The 19,309-nt window shown below is 33.2% G+C and overlaps 1 protein-coding gene across 2 annotated transcripts; it reads right to left on the reverse strand.

The window, feature by feature from the left end:
• Positions 1–569: 569 nt before the first annotated feature.
• On the reverse strand, positions 570–16,241 carry LOC110113407 (calmodulin). 2 transcript variants are annotated; one of them, XM_020845981.2, is made up of 4 exons: positions 16,034–16,241; positions 1,724–2,093; positions 902–1,028; positions 570–789 (listed from the first exon to the last, which is right to left on the reverse strand). In XM_020845981.2, exons 1-3 carry the CDS (start codon positions 16,107–16,109, stop codon positions 932–934), a joined length of 543 nt encoding a protein of 180 aa, XP_020701640.1. In that variant the 5' UTR covers positions 16,110–16,241; the 3' UTR covers positions 570–789; positions 902–931. The 2 variants fall into 2 exon arrangements, with proteins under 2 accessions (XP_020701640.1, XP_020701641.1); XM_020845982.2 differs by lacking the exons at positions 570–789; positions 902–1,028 and adding an exon at positions 1,409–1,626 and having other exon boundaries at positions 16,034–16,239.
• Positions 16,242–19,309: the final 3,068 nt, after the last annotated feature.

Consider the following 19,309-nt stretch of genomic DNA (forward strand, 5'->3'; position numbering starts at 1 on the left):
GTGTGAATGTATTTGCACAATATCTAATCAACTTAGATCATATCCATTAATAGTTGATCAAATGATTACTAAGCTTTGATGATAGGGAATTATGAGGACAATCTGATAAAGATGATTAAAAACCAATGAAGACTCAGAGCTTTAGGAGTTGATTCAAAAGAACTAAGAATCATAGTAGTGGTGGTCAACGGAAAGACTTGGTACAGAGGTTAGCATTCAACCTCTAATGTCCGTTTGATTTTTGAATTATGATTGTAATCATGTTAGATATTAAGAATCATCTCAAATAATGCCTAAGTGTGCTATTGAGATTTCATTCTCCTATAAAGCGTATAAATAAGATTCAACCTCAAGAAATCTTAATAAACTCTAGCTTTGGTCAGTCCTTTAAAACTCCTTTGGGAGGTACCATAGCTAAGGGATAAAATAGCCCCATGACAATATGACATTGCTAAGGCCTTTCTAAAGTGTACAATAATCATTATAGTATGGCATGAAATAGGTATGAGATCCCCTACCCCGCCTCAGAAGCTCAAAAATTTATATGTCGAATGCCGCAAAAATGCATGTTTCCACAAATGAACTATATAAAATTTCATTTCATGATACAAAATTCCATTGAGCCCAGTTAGGCTTTGTAACTAATGCAAAGAAAGCTTAAGGAGGGCAACACTCCTTCAGCTCATCAACTTATTTACACTCTTAATTCCTATACAGTACAGATTGGCTATATCTGTCGTCAAGTACTAAGACATCCATTGCTTTCCTCCGACTATATTTCAGTTATTCCTACAATGAAAGGGTACCCGAATAAGATTTATAAGGTGGATGATTAAGATTCTATACGAGAACTACTTATTTAGTTACAGGAACTAGAAACAGAATGGGAAGAGGACGCTACCAATTGCTAAAACCGCTTAAGATTGGTTGCTCATAAGATGGTACAGTTGCTGCAACACTTCTTAAGCTTGTTAGGAGTGCGTGGGCTACTAACCGGCGATCTTGCCATGTTTGCCTTCAACTGCCTCCTGCATATATAAGAAATATTCATTCCAGGCTATCTCACTTTCTCTACCTTTCCTCCCCAGCCACCAATTCCCATTTAAAAGAGTGCGAAAGCTTCAATTAATGAATAAGCACCAATAGTTCTCAAACTGGGAAAATGAGTGGGCCATGTAAATTTGGAGAAATTATTGTGTGCAGAATCCGAATGCGTTTGGAGACGAATCCGGATGCGCCACGTCACTGGATGCACTGGGCACCGGAGTGGCATGCGCTGATTGGAATCCGAATGCATTCGGATTCCGCACACAATAATTTCTCGTAAATTTGAGGTACTACAATAACTTGAAAATTCACCTTTTCTTGTTTGATTTTCTATGGGAGTAGAGAACTATTCAAATATGAATGCTGCAAAAAAAATATTACAGTAATAGAGAAAATATTCATTTATATGTTTCAGTTGTCCAAAAGCTTCCAGCACTTAAAAAAAAAGCATTGGACCAGCATAAAAGGTCCAACCAGCAGTAAGAAAATAAAAGGAGCAAAAGTTGGAAAAAACGAAAGATTCAAATCAGGAATAGTTGAAAACACAACTGGCCAAGACTGCTAATCAAATACAGCTACCTACAAATCAGGAAATTTAGAAGTATTAGTTATCTTTTACTTCATTTTTTGCTTTTTATATTTTTAAAAAGGTCTTAAATAGAGATCAGTTCCTCACTTGGCCATCATAACCTTGACGAACTCATCGTAGTTTATTTGGCCGTCGCCATCGACATCAGCCTCACGGATCATCTCATCAACCTCCTCATCAGTGAGTTTCTCGCCAAGATTGGTCATCACATGGCGGAGCTCAGCAGCGGAGATGAAACCATTCTGGTCTTTGTCGAAGACTCGAAAAGCTTCTCTGAGCTCCTCCTCGGAATCGGTGTCTTTCATCTTGCGAGCCATAAGGTTAAGGAACTCTGGGAAATCAATGGTTCCATTACCATCAGCATCAACCTCATTGATCATGTCCTGCAGTTCAGCTTCAGTGGGGTTTTGACCCAGTGATCTCATAACAGTTCCCAGCTCCTTAGTTGTGATGCAACCTATACATATCCAAAATTCAAGGCAAAATGGATTAGCCTTCTATTTCAAGTAAAACACATTTTTAAAGCTGCGTTTCAAGGGAATCCACCTCAAGGGTAAGGAAAAACTAAAAAATTTCAATACTAATGTTAGCAGCCATTCTGAATGCTGAAGGGATTAATTAAAGCAAAAATTAAGCAATGATTTTTATATCAGAATAACTCTTGGAAAGCCAGCTATTTCAAGTGTAACTAATTACTAAAAGGAACATAGGAAGAAAAAAAAGCAGCAGCATGAAATTACATTATCAAGAAGGGCACTGTGAAAAATTAAATGTCATAATAAAAAAAGCAATCAAATGTTTGACTACCAAAAGATGGTTTAAGCAAAATTAAAAAAAGAAATCACATATCAAATTTGATACGAACTTTGAAACACTCTAAAATGAAATAAAAAAAAATGCAACAAACTTTTATGATATACAATCAGATTCAATCCTAAAATTTAAGCAAAATGTTAGTGCAAATTGAAAAAAAAAAAAGGAATTGTCCCTCCTTACATCATTTTATTAAAACTAAAGACCATTTTAATGAAGATAGGTCGGAAATTGCAATAACAAGAAGAGCACTGTGAAATACTTCAATGGATATAAAATTGTCATAAAATAAAAAGCAATCCAGCGTTTGAGTACAAAAAAATAGTTTAAACAAAATAAAAAAGGAAACCATATATTCATTTCGCTAAGAACTTTGAAACACGCAAGTAAAATGAAATAAACAAAAATGTGTCATATTTTATAAAGATCCAATCCTAGAATTTAGAGAATAACACATTCTCATGTTATATTTATAATACAAATCATCATCATCATATCTTATCCCAACTATTTGGCGTATGGTTAATGAATCTACACTTTCCAATCATTCTTATAGTGTCATTTTCCATTTGTTTTTAATGAGTTGTTAAACTTAGCCTTGGCAATTGATTTTGAACAACTTCTATTCAAACTTATCTTTATAATACAAATCATCATCATCATCATCATCATCATATCTTATCCCAACTATTTGGTATACGCCTAATGAATCTAAATTTTCCAATCATTCTTATTGCGTGTCATTTTCCATTTGTTTTAATGAGTTTTTAAACTTAATCTTGGCAATTCATTTTGAACAACTTCTATTCATGCTACCTAAAATCTAAATCTTCTCCTTTCTAACCCTTCAACACTAATTTTATATACTTGTCTAATGAGTGATTTTTTTTAATCTTTTGTTATACATATTCAAACTAATTTTGTACAATTTAAGTTTCCCTGTTTTCAAAAGATGTCACTCCAACCGCGTATCTAAAGTTATCATTTATTAATTTATCATAAAAAAAATTGTCCACACTTAAATATCAATGACTCACATCCATAATTGCAATTATAAAACTTAACTTTAAGTCTCTATAATACACCTCTTATCACATAATACTCCTAAGACGGTTCATGCTAAAGTCTACCTCTTCTCCTTTATGACACTCTAACACTAATTTCATATACTTGTCTAACGAGTGATTTTTTTATCTTTTGTTACACATATTCAAACTAATTTCATATATTTTAAGTTTCCCTATTTTCAAAAGATGCAACTCCAACCACACATCTAAGTAATAATTTCTTAATTTATCATTACAATTTTTTCCACGCTTAAAAATCAATGACTCGCATCCATAATTGCAATTATAAAACTTAACTTTAAGTCTGTATAATACACCTCTTATCACATAATACTAATAAGAGACTTCTACATTTTGTCCACTTACCTTTAATTATAGAAGTTATATCCTTATCTATGTCTCCATTTTTCTTTATATTAAACCTAAGATACTTAAACTTTTCTTTATATCAAACCTAAGACACTTAAACTTATTGCATATAGGTATCATCTTCTAATAATATTAAATCATAATTATAAATATCACATCCATTAAAATTAAATATCATACTCCGTCTTTGCTCAATTAATTATGAACCCTTTATCTTATAAATACACTCAATTATTTCAATTATTTTAGTAGATGTATTACCGACTAGAATTATGCCATCAGCAAAAAATATACACAATTGCACCTCATTTCTAATATCCATTGTAAGCATATCAATAACAAACAAAAAAATATATAGATAAATGTCGATAATTAAGTAATCTTATTAAACTTGAAACTCTTAAATAGCTCCAAAAAGCACTAACTATTACGCGTGGAATCTAATTGTGTTGATCAATCCAATTATTCTGTTGTCTCGGACCTTAAAGTTTGTCGTGTTTGCTAGGTGGTGCGGGGGTTTAACCCCAGGACCGATCCGAATTTTTTTTTTCATACAACACCCCGACACTATGTACCTGAGCGCCTTGGCACTACATACCTGAGGGCCTCGGTATTGTGTTCTCGAGCATCCCGATGCTGAATGACAGAGAGCAAGACGCCCCAGCGGGATAGATACAACACTACAGCGGATCAGGACAGAGGTTCAAGTGTCGCAGTGCTTCAAACTAGCGCTGCGAGACAGACTGAACGGTTTCTTTCTTGTTTTTCTTAAGGGTTACGTCCCTTGGGGTTATTTACTTAGCTTTCTCTTTGTATTTTTTTATTAGGCGTAAGTGTGAGAATTGGGCATGTGAGAAGAGAAGGAGAGAGTGTAAGAGAAGAGAGATATGTACTTATTTCTCCCTATTTTTATAGTGGATTTCTTGGTGTTGTGACTCCGTGGTTTTTTCTCTATTTTGAATTTTTCCACGTCAAATCCTGGTGTCCTTTACTTCCCGCTGCTTTTACTTTCTCGCTTGTTTCATCATTGTGGTGTTTACTCCTAATCATCCCCAACACTAACTAATACTAATCAATGTATATCTCTAATAACTTTAATATAACTTTAACATGTGCCTTTCTTTCTTAATGTACACTAAATTAATTATTGTATTACTTGATCATATGCCTTCTTAACAAAATAAAACTAATATGAAGATATTTCCTCTGCTTGGTAAACTTTTCCATTGATTTTAGTAACACAGAAAGCATTTCCTTAATAAATCTTATTGGCACAAAATCAAAATTGACTCTCCAAAACTTATGTAATTTTTCCTAAGTCTGTATTTCATTATTCTATCCTATAACTACACTGTATGACTCATAAATTTGATTCAATCTTTGTCAGCAAAATCTTAAACATTTCTTTCATTGCTAAATAATGGTACCAAAATGATTATTCTCCAATCAGATGGCAACCTTTTCTTCAAATTGGAAAGAATTATAGATCAAATTACGCGTATATCTCTCATTACTCTCCAAATCACATATCTCATCTAGACCTAAAATCTTGTCTTTATATATCTTTCTCAAAGCTAACTCTACATCACCTTTTTAGATCAATCTATAATATATCCCATTATATTATTCATTAGGCACTTCCAAAAAAATTATTTCCTTAAAAATCTCATTCAAGAATACTTTCATCTTTCCTTGATGCCATCATTTTTTCCTAATGTCTACTATTTTTGCTTCTAATCTTTCTTATTTGATCAAAATATTTAGATATTTTATCTCTACCTTAGCCATTTTATATATCACATTTTCTTTATCCTTGGCAAGAAATCTATTACATAAATCGTCAAAGGCTATAACTTCTACTCTGCTCATTACACTCTTTCAAAACTTCTAGCTTTCTTATCATTATTACAAGTATCAATAAAATTCAACTTTTATCACTCTTAAAAAGATACGTATCTATTTCATTTCTAAACTCCATTAAAGCTACTCTCACAACAAATTTGGCACAGATACAAAATTCAAATTCCCCGCCTTCGACAGCCTATCATGTAAATAGTTTAGAAAAAAACAATATGTAATAAAATAAGCTTGCATAAGTTAAAAACTAATAATAAGATTGAAACATGTTTACAATAGGATATTATTTGAATAGTCATATTTTATTGTCATCTAGGCCGAATTGGTGGTTATCATGAGATGCTTAATATAGATAGTGGTATGGCTAATACAAAAAATTCTCAAAGTAATTCAAAAGTTTTAGATAATGTTCAAAATCTTCCAATAATGGTTTAAAAGTTATTTCTAGACAATATTAAATTGAAAACATGTCCCAAGGAAAAAAAGGAGACTCAATTTAGCACACGAACAAAATGAAAATGGTTTTGAACTTTTCATTCCAAGTTTGTGATATCTCATGACAATATTGCTGCATACAAAATGGAAATTATATAATATAGGATGCAGATAAAATTAAGGAATTATAATGGATACAATAGATACACAGTTTCATTATTTTTCAAGTATTGGTTTGTAACTTATTTCTAAAGTCTTAATTTGAAATTCTTTCCATAGGTTGTTAATGACTATTTTTTTTTAGATATTGCATTTGATGGAAATGGGCTCCAAACTTTATATGCCAATATTGCAATCAACAAATTATGACATTGCCCTATAAAAAGTGATAATAACAAGTCGTAGAGGAAAATTCAAATTCTACTATATATATACATACATTTTAGGAGAATAAACAGAAAAAGAAAAGACATTTAATCTAATTAATTATAATGATTATATACCACGGATCTCCAACTGCAGCTCTCAGATTACTACCCACAAATCTCCAATTATAGCGTTTGGATTACTGCCCACAGATATCCAACTGCATCCCTCAAATTGTTGCCCACAAATCTCCAACTGCAGCCCTCGAATTATTGCCTTAGTTACGTGATTCAACACTCCCCCTCAAGTTAGGTTGTACAGGTTGTACAATCCTAACTTACAAACAAACTTATAAAATAGAGAGTCTGGTAGTGCCTTTGTTAAAAAATTAGCAAGTTGTTCATGTGTTGGGGTATATACTACTTCAATTTATGAGTTCTCTGTTTTCTCTGATATAAAGTATCTATTAATAGTAACATGTTTTGTTCTGTCGTGATGTATTAGATCCTTGGCCATACTGATTGCGTATTAATTATCACATTTCAACTTTATCGTGCCTTCAATCATTATTTTGAATTCAATCAATACTTGTCTGACCCAAATACCTTCACTACTAATGCTCTCAGTTTAGATTTTGCACTGCTTATGAAAACAACAGATTGTTTCATGCTCCTCCATGTCACTAGGTTCCCCCACACAAATAAGCAATATCCTGTGGCCAATCGACTGTCAACTTGGCTTCTTGCCCAATCTGCATCAGAATAAAATATTAATTTCCTATCTTCATTTTTCTTGAATAATAGCACCTTTCCAGGAATGTTCTTGAGATATCTCAAGCTTTGATATACTACCTCCATTTTCTCCTTCATAGATTACTCATATATTGGCTAACTATACTCACAGCAATCCCAATATCTAAACGGGTGTGAGAGAGGTATATAAGCTTTCCAACAAGATGTTGATATCTACCTTTATTTACTGGAACTCCCTCTTCTATCCCAAGTTTCTTCTTAGGATCCGTAGGTATACTGGATGGTCTGCATCCCCACATGCCAATCTCCTTAAGTAGATCTAAGGTATATTTGCGTTGGGAAATAAATATATCTTTGCTTGATCGAGCTACCTCCATACCAAGGAAATATCTAAGTGATCCTAGATCTTTAACTTCAAACTACTTGGACAAAGCCTGCTTAATCTTCATTATTTCCTCTATATAATTTCCAATAAGGATGATATCATCCACATATACAATTAGTATTGCTACCTTGTCTATTTTTTACTGCTTCACAAATAAGGTATAATATGTCTGGCATTATTTAAAATCATGACCTTTTCCATATATTGAGAATCTTCCAAACCAAACTCTTAGAGACTGCTTTACTCCATACAAGGATTTCAACAATTTACACACTTTATCCATTCCATAAGACTTATGAATCCCCATTAGAATCTCCATGTAAACTTCTTCTTTCAGGTTCCCATTCAAGAATGCATTCTCGATATCTAGTTGATGTAGGGGCCAATCTAAATTTGTTGCTAAGGAATGTAGAATCCTGATGGTGTTGAGCTTTACAACAGGAGCAAAAGTTTCCTGATAGTCTATTCCATAAGACTGAGGGAAACCTCAAGCAACCAGACTAGCTTTCAACCTCTCAACACTTCATCCACCTTATGATTTACAATGAATACTCATTTGCAAGTCACAATTTTCTTTCCTGGTAGAAGATTTATAATCACCCATGTTTGATTTTTTTTTCAAAAGCCATAATTTCTTATTTACTAGCCTGTCTCCATCCTGGGTGATTCAAAGCTTCCTGAATATTGGTCAAAATATGTACATCATCCAACTTAGAAAGGAAGACTTGATAAGTGTTTGATAATATGCTATAAAAGAGAAAGTTTTTTATTGTATGCTTGGTGCATGATTCTTTCTGATCATTTGATAACTCTATCTCTTTTTTAACTTCCTCATTTTTCTCCTTTGTATGAATTTCTACAGTTGTTGGATCCACTAAAGTAGAGTTGACAGGTGTAAGATATGTCTCACTACTCGGCATATGCTGATTTTTCTTTCTTTTTCTTGAGTATACATATTGTTGTTCCTGAATTGCTGCTCTTTGCAGGGATTGATGAAGACTTATGGGTGGAGGTAATAGGTCTGAAGACGAAGTTTGAGATATAGGAGATATACCTTGGGAAATACTCTTGGTTTGGATTTCTTGTCATATTTGTTGATTTTAATTGGACTTTATTTGGTTGTATAATAAAAAATTTCACTCTCAAGTTTGAAATTCTCCTTCACTCTCCCTTTGAATTTTCAAAACTAGTGAAGTATAGGTTGTTTTCAAAGAAGATGACATCCATGGTTTCAAATACTTTTCTAGAAATAAGAAAAAAGCATTTGTAACCTATTTTTGTGGGGGAATAGCCAATAAAAACACAATTTTTTTATCTTGGGTCAAGCTTGCTTCTATCTTGTGGATAGATATGAACAAAGGCAGAGCACCCAAAAATTTTAGATGAAAGGTTTGATTATATGAATCGAGCATGAGCATAGGCTTTGAGTAGAGTTTGTCTAAGTGTTTCAAATTTTAGAATCTGAGTAGGTAGCATATTTATTAGGTATGTAGCGATAAGAATGGTCCCCCCTCCCCACCCCCAACAATAGATAATTTGGTACTTTTGTGAATAGCATAATACATCTCATGACTTCCATGAGTTATCTATTTTTTCCTCTCAACTAACTCATTTTGTTGAGGCGTATACGCACATGAACTCACTTGGATTATCCCTTGAATTCATAGGTATTCTCTCATGATAAAATGGAAGTACTCTCTCTCCCATTATCTAATTTTAAGATTTGAATTCTTATATCAAATTGGTTTTGAATCATCAGTTGAAATAATTTGAATATCCTTTCAATTTCAAATTTTTCATTCATTAAATAAACCCAAGTGAGTCTAGTATGATCGTCAACAAATATCACAAACCACATTGCTCCACTTATTTTTTTAACTTGAGGGTCCCCAAATATCACTATGGATTATGGATTAAGGAAAGAGGTTTAGAAGGTTAGTAATGAACTATTGAGTAAGATGATCTGATATGTTTAGCCAATTGGCAAGTTTCACATTTGAACAAACTTAGATTTTTATTAATAAATAAATGGGAAAAATGCTTTTCAAGATACATGAAATTTGGATGACCTAACCTATAATGTCATGTGATAATCTTTCTATCTTGACTGTCTCTAGAATGACTCTCAACAAATTGACTTACAATAAAATCATTCTTAGGAGGAGGATTCTTAGGAGCAGCAATTAAAGTTTGTATGGATTTGAGTGTCTTGATGTAACATGACCCAGAACACATCTCAATACTACCAATCTTCTTCTCCGAATCCAGTTCATAAAATATATATATATAGATTATTGGAGAAAATTATTAAGCAATTACTATCACGAGTCAATTTGCTAATAGAAATCAGATTGCACTCAAGATTGGGCACATAAAGCATTGATTTAAGAATGATAGCTTCTGTGACAAAAGCAAAACCAGTTCCAAAACTTTGAATGTTGAGCCATCAGCAATCTTAACTACTTGATTTGAATGATAAGGTTGATAGTCATGAATGAGTGTAATGTCTCCTATCATATGATCTGATGCTCCTAAGTCAATAACTCAAAGTTTTGACTATTTTATACCTGAATGAGCATGTAGACTGGTAGCAGGTTATGGAGATTGTTGGCTCGTGATGTTGTTAAGCAAAAACTTCAACATCTCTAAATATTCCTTGATGAAAGGAATGGCTTTAGCTTTGATGGATTGATTTTGCGAGGTGTTGATAGAGTTTGTCATGCTTTCTAGTGTTGATTTGTTTGCCTTCCAATCAACTGATTTTTTCATGAATCTTCCAACAAGTCTCCTTCGTATGTCCTGGTTTGGCACAATGATCACAACATGGTCTAGGAAGAGGAGAAGAGTTTTATGTAAATCCATAGTTTATGGTGTTCAAACCGATAATATTTGGATAGGATGATGAGATCTCGCTATCCATGGACATTGTTGGGTTTCCTCGGTTAAAAAGAGAAGATGAATTTTGGGCAAGGGCTACCGATGATTGAAGAGAGGCTATTGATAGGATGATGGAGAATTACCCTCAGTTGAGAATTTGGAAAAAAGGAAGGTTTGCCTCCGGCACTCAGAGAAGGCTTAGGATTTTCCTAGGCTCTGATACCATGAAGAAATTATTTAGAGGAAAATTAAAATTCTATTCTATTCCTTGGAATCAAGGAGAATAAATAGAAAAAGAAATTATATTTAATATAATTAATTATAATAATCATAGCCCACAGATCTTCAACTGCAACTCTCGGATTATTGTCCATAGATCTCCAATTCAGTCCTCAAATTACTGCCCACGGATCTCCAAATGTAGCCCTCAGATCGCTGCCCACGGATCTCCAATTGCAACCCTCAGATTGTTGCACACGGATTACTGATGTGGCCTCCCCTTAGCTGCGTGATTCAACAATACCTAAAAGTGAGGATATTTCCATGTGAAATCTATAAAGTTCAAAACTTGGTAGGTGAACAAGAATTAGCAACTAAGGCTATGAAACCTATTTTTCATCTGTCATATGAATATGGAACAATAATTCAAAAACACATAAGTTCCTCTTGTTATTCATAGAAAGAGTTGATAGTTTTAACTGAACCATTAAGGTGCACTTGTATTGATCATGGCCTAGAATGATGATCTCTACTTAATGTCCACTCCATTAGGATGTGTGTATTCAAAAGGCAAAAGTGAACCTAATTTTTGGAACTCCTTGAGTGATTGGACTAGGATTCTTATGGAGTACGATTTATAGTAGACCTTTGTAGCAAGTAACCAAGATATGTTACACTTTGAAATGTTTAGGCCAAATGAGGATATGGTGTGGACAAGAGGTGTGATACACTTGAGAAATTATTAAATTAAAACTAGTAAGCACTAGAATTTAATGCCCTAGACTAAGAATTATATGAGGATTTATTCTTCTTATAGAAACTCATTTGATTATATTATCTTCTTGGACTCACCTTCGCCTTCTTGCCTTCATATCTTGATTGCTTTTCTTCTCCTTGTAGACTACCCTTTGCATAAGGAATTAAATTCTTATACCTTATTGGTCCTCATTTAGCGAGAAAAAGAGATAGAGTTGAATAGACCTACACAATACGAATGGCTTTACCTTTTTAAAAAATACATAATTATGTTCCCTCCTATTATATGTAATGCATCCTTCCCATAAGTAAATACAACAGCAACAAAAACATCAAGCCTTTATCTCACTATGCGGCGTCAGTAATATGAATCCTTTTTCTCCATCGTGCCCTATTAAAAGTTAAATTCTCATTTAAATCAAATAAAAAATATCATGTCTAATATTTTTTAACCAAGTCTTTTTAGGTCTACCTCTATATTTTTTAACATAAGTCAAATTTAATATATCTATTTTCCTAACTGAGTCATCAAAAAGCCGCCGTTTTATGTGATCAAACCATCCAATGCGACTCTCTCTAATCTTATCTTCCATTAGAGCTACTCCAACATTTTCATGTATATGCTCATTTTGTATCATGTCTCTAAGAGTAAAGCCACTCATCCACCTAAGCATCCTAATCTCTCCAACTTAATATAATGTTTCTCTTTTAATGGCCAATATTTTATACCATAAAACATTGTAGGTCTAACCACCATCTTATAGAATTTTCCCTTAAGTTTGAGGGGGGCTTTTCTATCACACAACATGCTCAATGCATTCCTCCACTTCGACCAACCAACTTGAATTCTACTAATAATATCTCCATCTATTTCACCATCACTTTGAAGAATAGACCTAAGATATCTAAAACGTGTACTCTTATTAATGACTTGATCACCCAAAGTCACAATCCCCCCACTAGAACTATTATTACTAAAATTATACTCCATATATTAATAAAATTTTAGATCTACTTAAACAAAAGCCTTTAGACTCTAAGGTTGACCTCCATAAGTCAAGTTTACATCCCATAAGTAAATATTTTTAAAAATTACATAACATACATTTAGAGAGGCTACATCACACTTTACTACATTATTATCTTCTCTTAACAGGACAAAAGTTACAATTAATTGCTTTACAACGCTTAACTTTGTATCTCTATGAATTCACCTCAAAGCATGCTAACTTGGTGAAAAGTGATGTCTAGTCCTATTTTTTTAATTAGACCTTTAGATATTAGATTTGAAACACTTCCAAATCCGACAATTGTACTGATGATATTGGATTTTACTATGATATTGAGCCTGAAGTGTTCCTCGTCTTGAAGTTGTCATTATCCTTTTTAATGGGTAGTTCCACCAAATCTCTAATTGTGGTGGTAAGAGTCATTTTGGACCCCTATCTATTTGGCATCTTTTCATGGTAAAGCTTCAAACAATTTTGAAATGCTTACTCTCCTCTTAATGCTTCTCATTATTAAGCTTACTATTTTGAGGTAACTCTAAGCCTTTGTTCTTGAGGCTAGTTGGATTTTTCTCCTAAATGATTATTTCCATTGATCTTCTTGAAGATACTGCCCACTCGAAAAAGCTGTAGTTATCATTGGAGGCCTTTATGCAACTTTGTTACATATTTCATAAAGACTGACTTAAAAAAAAGACTTCAAAGGTGATGACTTACTTATGGAACTCCATGGTATAATAATGAAAAAGCTTACTAAAGATTCTCTCTCACTTGTTGTCGTCAGATACATTGATAATCTTTGTAGTCAATTAGATAGAATTGAGACCTAAATTCTTTTGAATTAGATCATATAATTCCTGACAATTTATAACTTCTTGCAGTAAACATTGCACTGCATGAGTGCATGTAGGGACATGTTTAGTTGAGCAAATGCTATGATGCATGGACACGGACACGGCGACACGGACACGACACGACACGACACGGACACGGCACACGCGTGTCCAATTAGTTTTTAATATTTTTTTTAATCGGACACGTTTTTGGCTTGTCCGACACGTGTCGAAGGAGAGTCGGACGAGTGTCGTGTCGGACACTGCACGCCTCTTTGAGGAGAAGTGTCGGTGCATCATAGAGCAAATGAAACATGCTGAGTGTTATAGTATATATAGATAGGAAATATATTTCAAAAAGTTCGAAGAAATTGTTCACCTTCTCCCCATTAAATGAAATGTTGTATGAGGCAATTTCAACTATTGCATCAACTCTGAGTGAAAGTTGATGTTTGAAAAGAAAACCAGATTGATTTACTTCTCCCTCCTCATCCTTAGAAGGCATCTTCTAAGCACTATTTTCCTCCTCTTCAAGTGGCAGGATGATTGTGATTATTAGTGGCAATCTCAATATGTTTTGGAGATGCAAGTGTCCTCTCTAAATCCATCACTGCAATAAGGCTGGTTACTGGAATTTTTTTTAATTTTGTTTAATCTGCTTTCAAATCCCTTGATCTTCCATCTAGGGCTCTCATGTAATTATAGACTCACTAGCCTTAATTGGGTCTTGGACTATCTCCCTTGTTATTACCATTTTCAAAATATCACAAGTCACAACCTACAACAAGATCAACACTCTAACACCAACATGATATCATAAATGATGATTATTGATGAACGTCCTCCCAATCTAATATGATTAAGTTTATATGTTTCAAAGATTAGGAATTTTAAGTCTATTCAAATATTTTGTGCAGGAATTATTATGAAGTAGGATTCATGATGGATCTTTAAAACAAGTAACTAAGTTAACCTTTGTAAGGTAAACAACTTCAAACTATATTAAAATACGTTTTTAGTTAAAGTGAACAATTAATATGAGTATGAGTAATACACTTCCAATCAAAACCAATTAAATGAAGCCTTTATTGTTAATTTATTGTTAAGTATAATACACTTCAGAGGCTTCAAGAAATTAGAAGTCAATTGACGTCTAAACATTCTTCATGGATTCAAGGTACATAGCAGGTTGATACAAACAACCTAAAGCCAAAACATGAATATCCACCTATACTTGTGGTACTGTGTAAGGTTTTTGCTATGGTAAAAGAATCGCAAACCTGAAATAGTGACTCTAGTTAATGACAATCTCGTGAACCTAATAAGCATCTCTATGATGCATACAGAGACAAAACCAGCAGTAGAAAATGAAAGCACATCAGCAATCTATATCTCAAGATAAATGGAACCAGGGGCGGATCCACTATAAGCCCAGGGAGGGGCAATTGCCCCCTCTCAAAAATTAAAAAAAAAAAAAATTATTATATATTTCTTTAAGTAATTTGTCTCACTTCATCTATTTTTTAGTCTTTATAATAAGGATTTTTAAGCAATTGACCCCGCTAAAAGTTTTATAATACTATGATCTTTGTGTAAGGTTTTTGCTATGGTAAAAGAATCGCAAACCTGAAATAGTGACTCTAGTTAATGACAATCTTGTGAACCTAATAAGCATCTCTATGATGCATACAGAGACAAAACCAGCAGTAGAAAATGAAAGCACATCAGCAATCTATATCTCAAGATAAATGGAACCAGGGGCGGATCCACTATAAGCCCAGGGAGGGGCAATTGCCCCCTCTCAAAAATTTTTAAAAAAAAATTATTATATATTTCTTTAGCTAATTTGTCTCCCTTCATCTATTTTTTAGTCTTTATAATAAAGATTTTTAAGCAATTGACCCCGCTAAAAGTTTTATAATACTATGATCTTTAGACAATTGCCCTAACATAATTAAACACATTATGTAGATATGTTATTCTTAGGGAAATATGAACCAAATACAAGGAGAAATAGTAAAGAAAATCCAAAAGTATTCTTAAAACTAAAATTTGTTCTAGGGGCGCTGTCCTGGAAACCCCTACAGGGGTGCTGCCACATTGGACCCCGACATATCTCTGAAGCGTACATCCATCAAGGATACGAAAAAATAGGGGTTGTAAAGATATTTATGAAAAAAAAAAAAGAAATCTCTACACATTTAATTATAAGTTTGCCCCGCCTGAAAATTAAGGTTGGTTTCGCCCCTAAATGGAATTATGAGAGCCATACTAATTCGAAACTAAAAGATGAACAAAAGCAAACAGACAAGAAGATCTCCGCAAAATCCAGAACCTTAAACTTCCACCAAAATAAGCAAAAAATAAATAATATAAAAAATAAAGGGAGGGGGAATACCATTCCATCCTAGATCGTCATAAAACACAGAGATCCAACCAAAAATTAAAAATATCCAAAACTACAATCGACCGGAACAAAGCACAAAAAAGGTACCACAACGAGCTGTAGATCAAATCAAAGCAACCCAACCAAAAACAACTAGATTACTAGGCTTCGGGAGGAAAATAATCAATTCAAGTACATCTAGAACCAAGAACGGGTGAAAAGCCAAAAAACAGAAGGAAAACATTGTAGAATGAAAGAGATCGAGAATGTTTGACCATCTCCATCCTTGTCGAAGAGGCTGAAGGCCTCCTTGAACTCGGAGATCTGATCGTCCGTCAGCTGATCCGCCATAGCAACAAACCTCGCCGAGAGAGAGAGGAACGAAGGAAAGCGCGGAAACGAAAAAACTTAACGAGCACTCAACAGGAGAATGTGCGGCCCAGCCTTACAGCAGCGAGCTCCCGCAGCATCTGATGCGGTCCTGGTCCTCCTGGACTCAAAAGCGCGTCTCAATGATAAAAAAACTTATTTATCTTCCAATAAAACCCTCCAACTTTAAACTATTTATTCGTAGGGTATATAGATAATTCTGAAATTGCAATTTGAGCCTTGGTAATTCAATTATCATCTATTATCTTATTTATTTGACTTTGACCAGCTCTTTCCATTTTACATTTTTAAATATTATGATGGCGGATGCTCTCTGGGAAGGAAAAGTGGCAAAAATTCTGACGAATTAAATGCAATTATTAAATTTTATTCTATTACTTACCATAAAATTTCACTTATGGGGAAAAAGTTGCCATTTATAATGTTTTCACATGTCAAATTTTTGGCCCGCTAATTTTTATGGATATCTGTGTCATTAAAATAAATTCAAATACATATCCGTATATATAAACTTCGAACTCAATATATTTTAGTTAATAGATCAAAATGAGTTGTATTTGACCCACTTCTTAGTTATGCAAAATATTTACATAAACTGATTTTGTGTGATTGTTATTCAAAATGAATTGGAGTTTATTGAAAAGAATTAACGGGGAGCTCAACTTTATAATATATTGATTGAAAATAAATGATTTTTTAGGATAGTTTTCTCGTTGTTTTGCTTCTCAAACAGCAAGTACAGCTTCTTTTGACTATTACTTTTTTGTTATTTTCTCATTGCTTTATTGAATTTTTTATTGTTAAAAGTTGTTTTTAACAATCAGAATAATTAAGACTTCATTTGTGATTGTTTCCTTACTGTTTCATAAAGTAACTTTTTTAGTTAAAAAACTAAAATTTTGTACTAAAAAGCTGCTTCATGAAGCAATAAGAAAGTCGTCCCAAACAAAACCTAAGTTATTTTTTCCATAATAATTTTATTATCAACTTCATAATATATTATTGTCATCAAATTTGAGAATTTTAGGTTGGATTCAAGTATTTATCCCACCCAAAAAAGAAATTACTCAGTTTTATCACCTTTAGAGATTGTTATGGCATTATTATAAAACATTGTGTCTCGAACTTTTGGTATTAAAGCATCGTTCGGAATAGCATTCTTACTTATTTGCTTTTCAAAAAAACCGCTTTCTAAAACAACTATAAAAATTTACTTTCTCTACAACATCTTCACAAAACAGTAAGAAAGCTGTTTCCAACAAAGCCTAAATTGGGAGCAATTATTATTGATTTTGATCAAATAAATGCCTTAAAAAAAGCTCAAATTGGCTCAACCATTTGCAAATTGGCTCCTCAATTTTGAGTAAAGTTTGTGCATGATTGAATCAGTTAAGTCCAAGCCCAGACCAATTATTATATTACTTGTATTAGCGCAAGGAAGGAAATGAGTAAATAAAAGCACAGCCCATGTGGTAAATAACCCAAAGCATGTTGATGACCTTCATTGCTATCAATGTGCCCATCTATGGATGTTAAAAAAAAAATCTTAAATTTGTATTACCACATCTAATATTCAAATTTCATCATTTGCAAACCACGACATCCCTTCTCTTTCACTCAATTACAATTGAATTGTTAGTATCTACAATAACACGTCGAAACTTCCGAAAAAAGTTTATGTGCAAACACCTCGCACTGTAAGTCATGGCTTATATTTGATGTCAAAGATTTAATGAAATCGCTAAGCGATTGCGCTTCACATGTATCTTCCATCGAATATCATATCTCATTAAGGAGAGAGAAATGATGATGGGAGTAATTATAGACTAGTAAGATTTGCTTATTTTTTATTTTATGTGTATAACCTATTGATGTAGCCCATTGAGTTGCATGTACTATATGTAAGCTAAGCCTTATTACCTTCCTTCTAAGCTTTAACTAACCATAATTGTGATGTGATCCCTTTTGTTTTCATGTGTCTTAATCTAAGATTAGGTTAATCTAAATATGGTGCACCATCTTAGTTCATCAAAGTAGCAATTGAACAAAGTAGCCAAATGTAAGGCTGAGGCAGCCTCTTGGATCATGTGTTGGCCAAAATAAGATGAATTTAGAAGAAAATACTACAGCAGATTTTAAAATGTTTAATATTTTTTTTTTTAAATGTTTAATATATATATATAAACTACTATGGATTCTAGATAATCACCCATCATTGATATATCTTCACCAATATATTCTTAGGCTTAGATTTTATTTTAGACGGTTTTCTTATTGCTTTGTTTTTCATATTGTAATCATTATTTTTTTGTTACTTTCAAAAAAAAAATGTACTAAAATACTACTTTCTACAACAACTTTTAAGACATTTTTTGAAACAACTTTCTAAAACAGCTTTCTAATGCAAATATTTTTTTGAATTAAATATTTTTGTGCAAAAAAATTGTTTTAAAAAGCAATATAAAAGTTATCACAAACAAAACTTAAAACTCTATAGCAATTTTACAAAAAGAGTAAAAAAGCTGTCCCAAACGAAGTATTTACCGGCAAAAGAGTCTTCTTATATTGCTCTAAATCCTACAAGCAACCTAATATATAAAAAGAGCAAGAACTAAAAAGAGAGCGTATGATTTTACCACCTTATCTCTCTTCCATATTTCAATACCCATTAAACTACCAATCTTTTTACGGCCCATCAGTACGCAAGAAATGGGCTAAAATCAAAACCCATCGCCATCTAGTGTAACTTCTAACTCGAAAGCAGGCCAATTTGATAGCTCAAGGGAGAAATTATTCTATGCGGAGGCCGAACACAACTCTATTATAGAGGCGAATCATGTGTAGTCACGTCAGCAATACCGAGCCACGGTACCCAATGAAGAGGTTAAGTATCAAGATTCTGATTGATCTCCGGACAACATTTAGCATCCGCACAGAATAATTAATCCTTACAAGGATACCAACACAGATCCTTCTCCAACAAACAAGCAGGCAGTCAATCACTTCCCCCCATTCTCATTTTCAACAGAAAAGAAAAGGTACCTCCAAAGAGCCATTTGTTCCATCAAAATGAAAGTAAGCACTACAATTCCCTCCTCTTCCCTCATAAATTGTATACGCATCATAACAATCAGCAAGTTTAAATACTCACAGTAAACATA

The sequence above is a fragment of the Dendrobium catenatum genome, unplaced genomic scaffold (assembly GCF_001605985.2).
Source record: "Dendrobium catenatum unplaced genomic scaffold, ASM160598v2 fragScaff_scaffold_156, whole genome shotgun sequence".
Taxonomy (NCBI): Eukaryota; Viridiplantae; Streptophyta; class Magnoliopsida; order Asparagales; family Orchidaceae; genus Dendrobium; species Dendrobium catenatum.

Excerpts from the sequence above, each read along its gene's own strand:
- LOC110113407 (XM_020845981.2), bottom strand. The coding sequence starts at position 16,109 with ATGGCGGATCAGCTGACGGACGATCAGATCTCCGAGTTCAAGGAGGCC. Across the intron at positions 2,094-16,033 it reads CTTCGACAAGGATGGAGATG|GTTGCATCACAACTAAGGAG; the intron begins GTCAAACATTCT and ends GGATATGTATAG. Across the intron at positions 1,029-1,723 it reads GTCAAGGTTATGATGGCCAA|GAGGCAGTTGAAGGCAAACA; the intron begins GTGAGGAACTGA and ends TTATATATGCAG.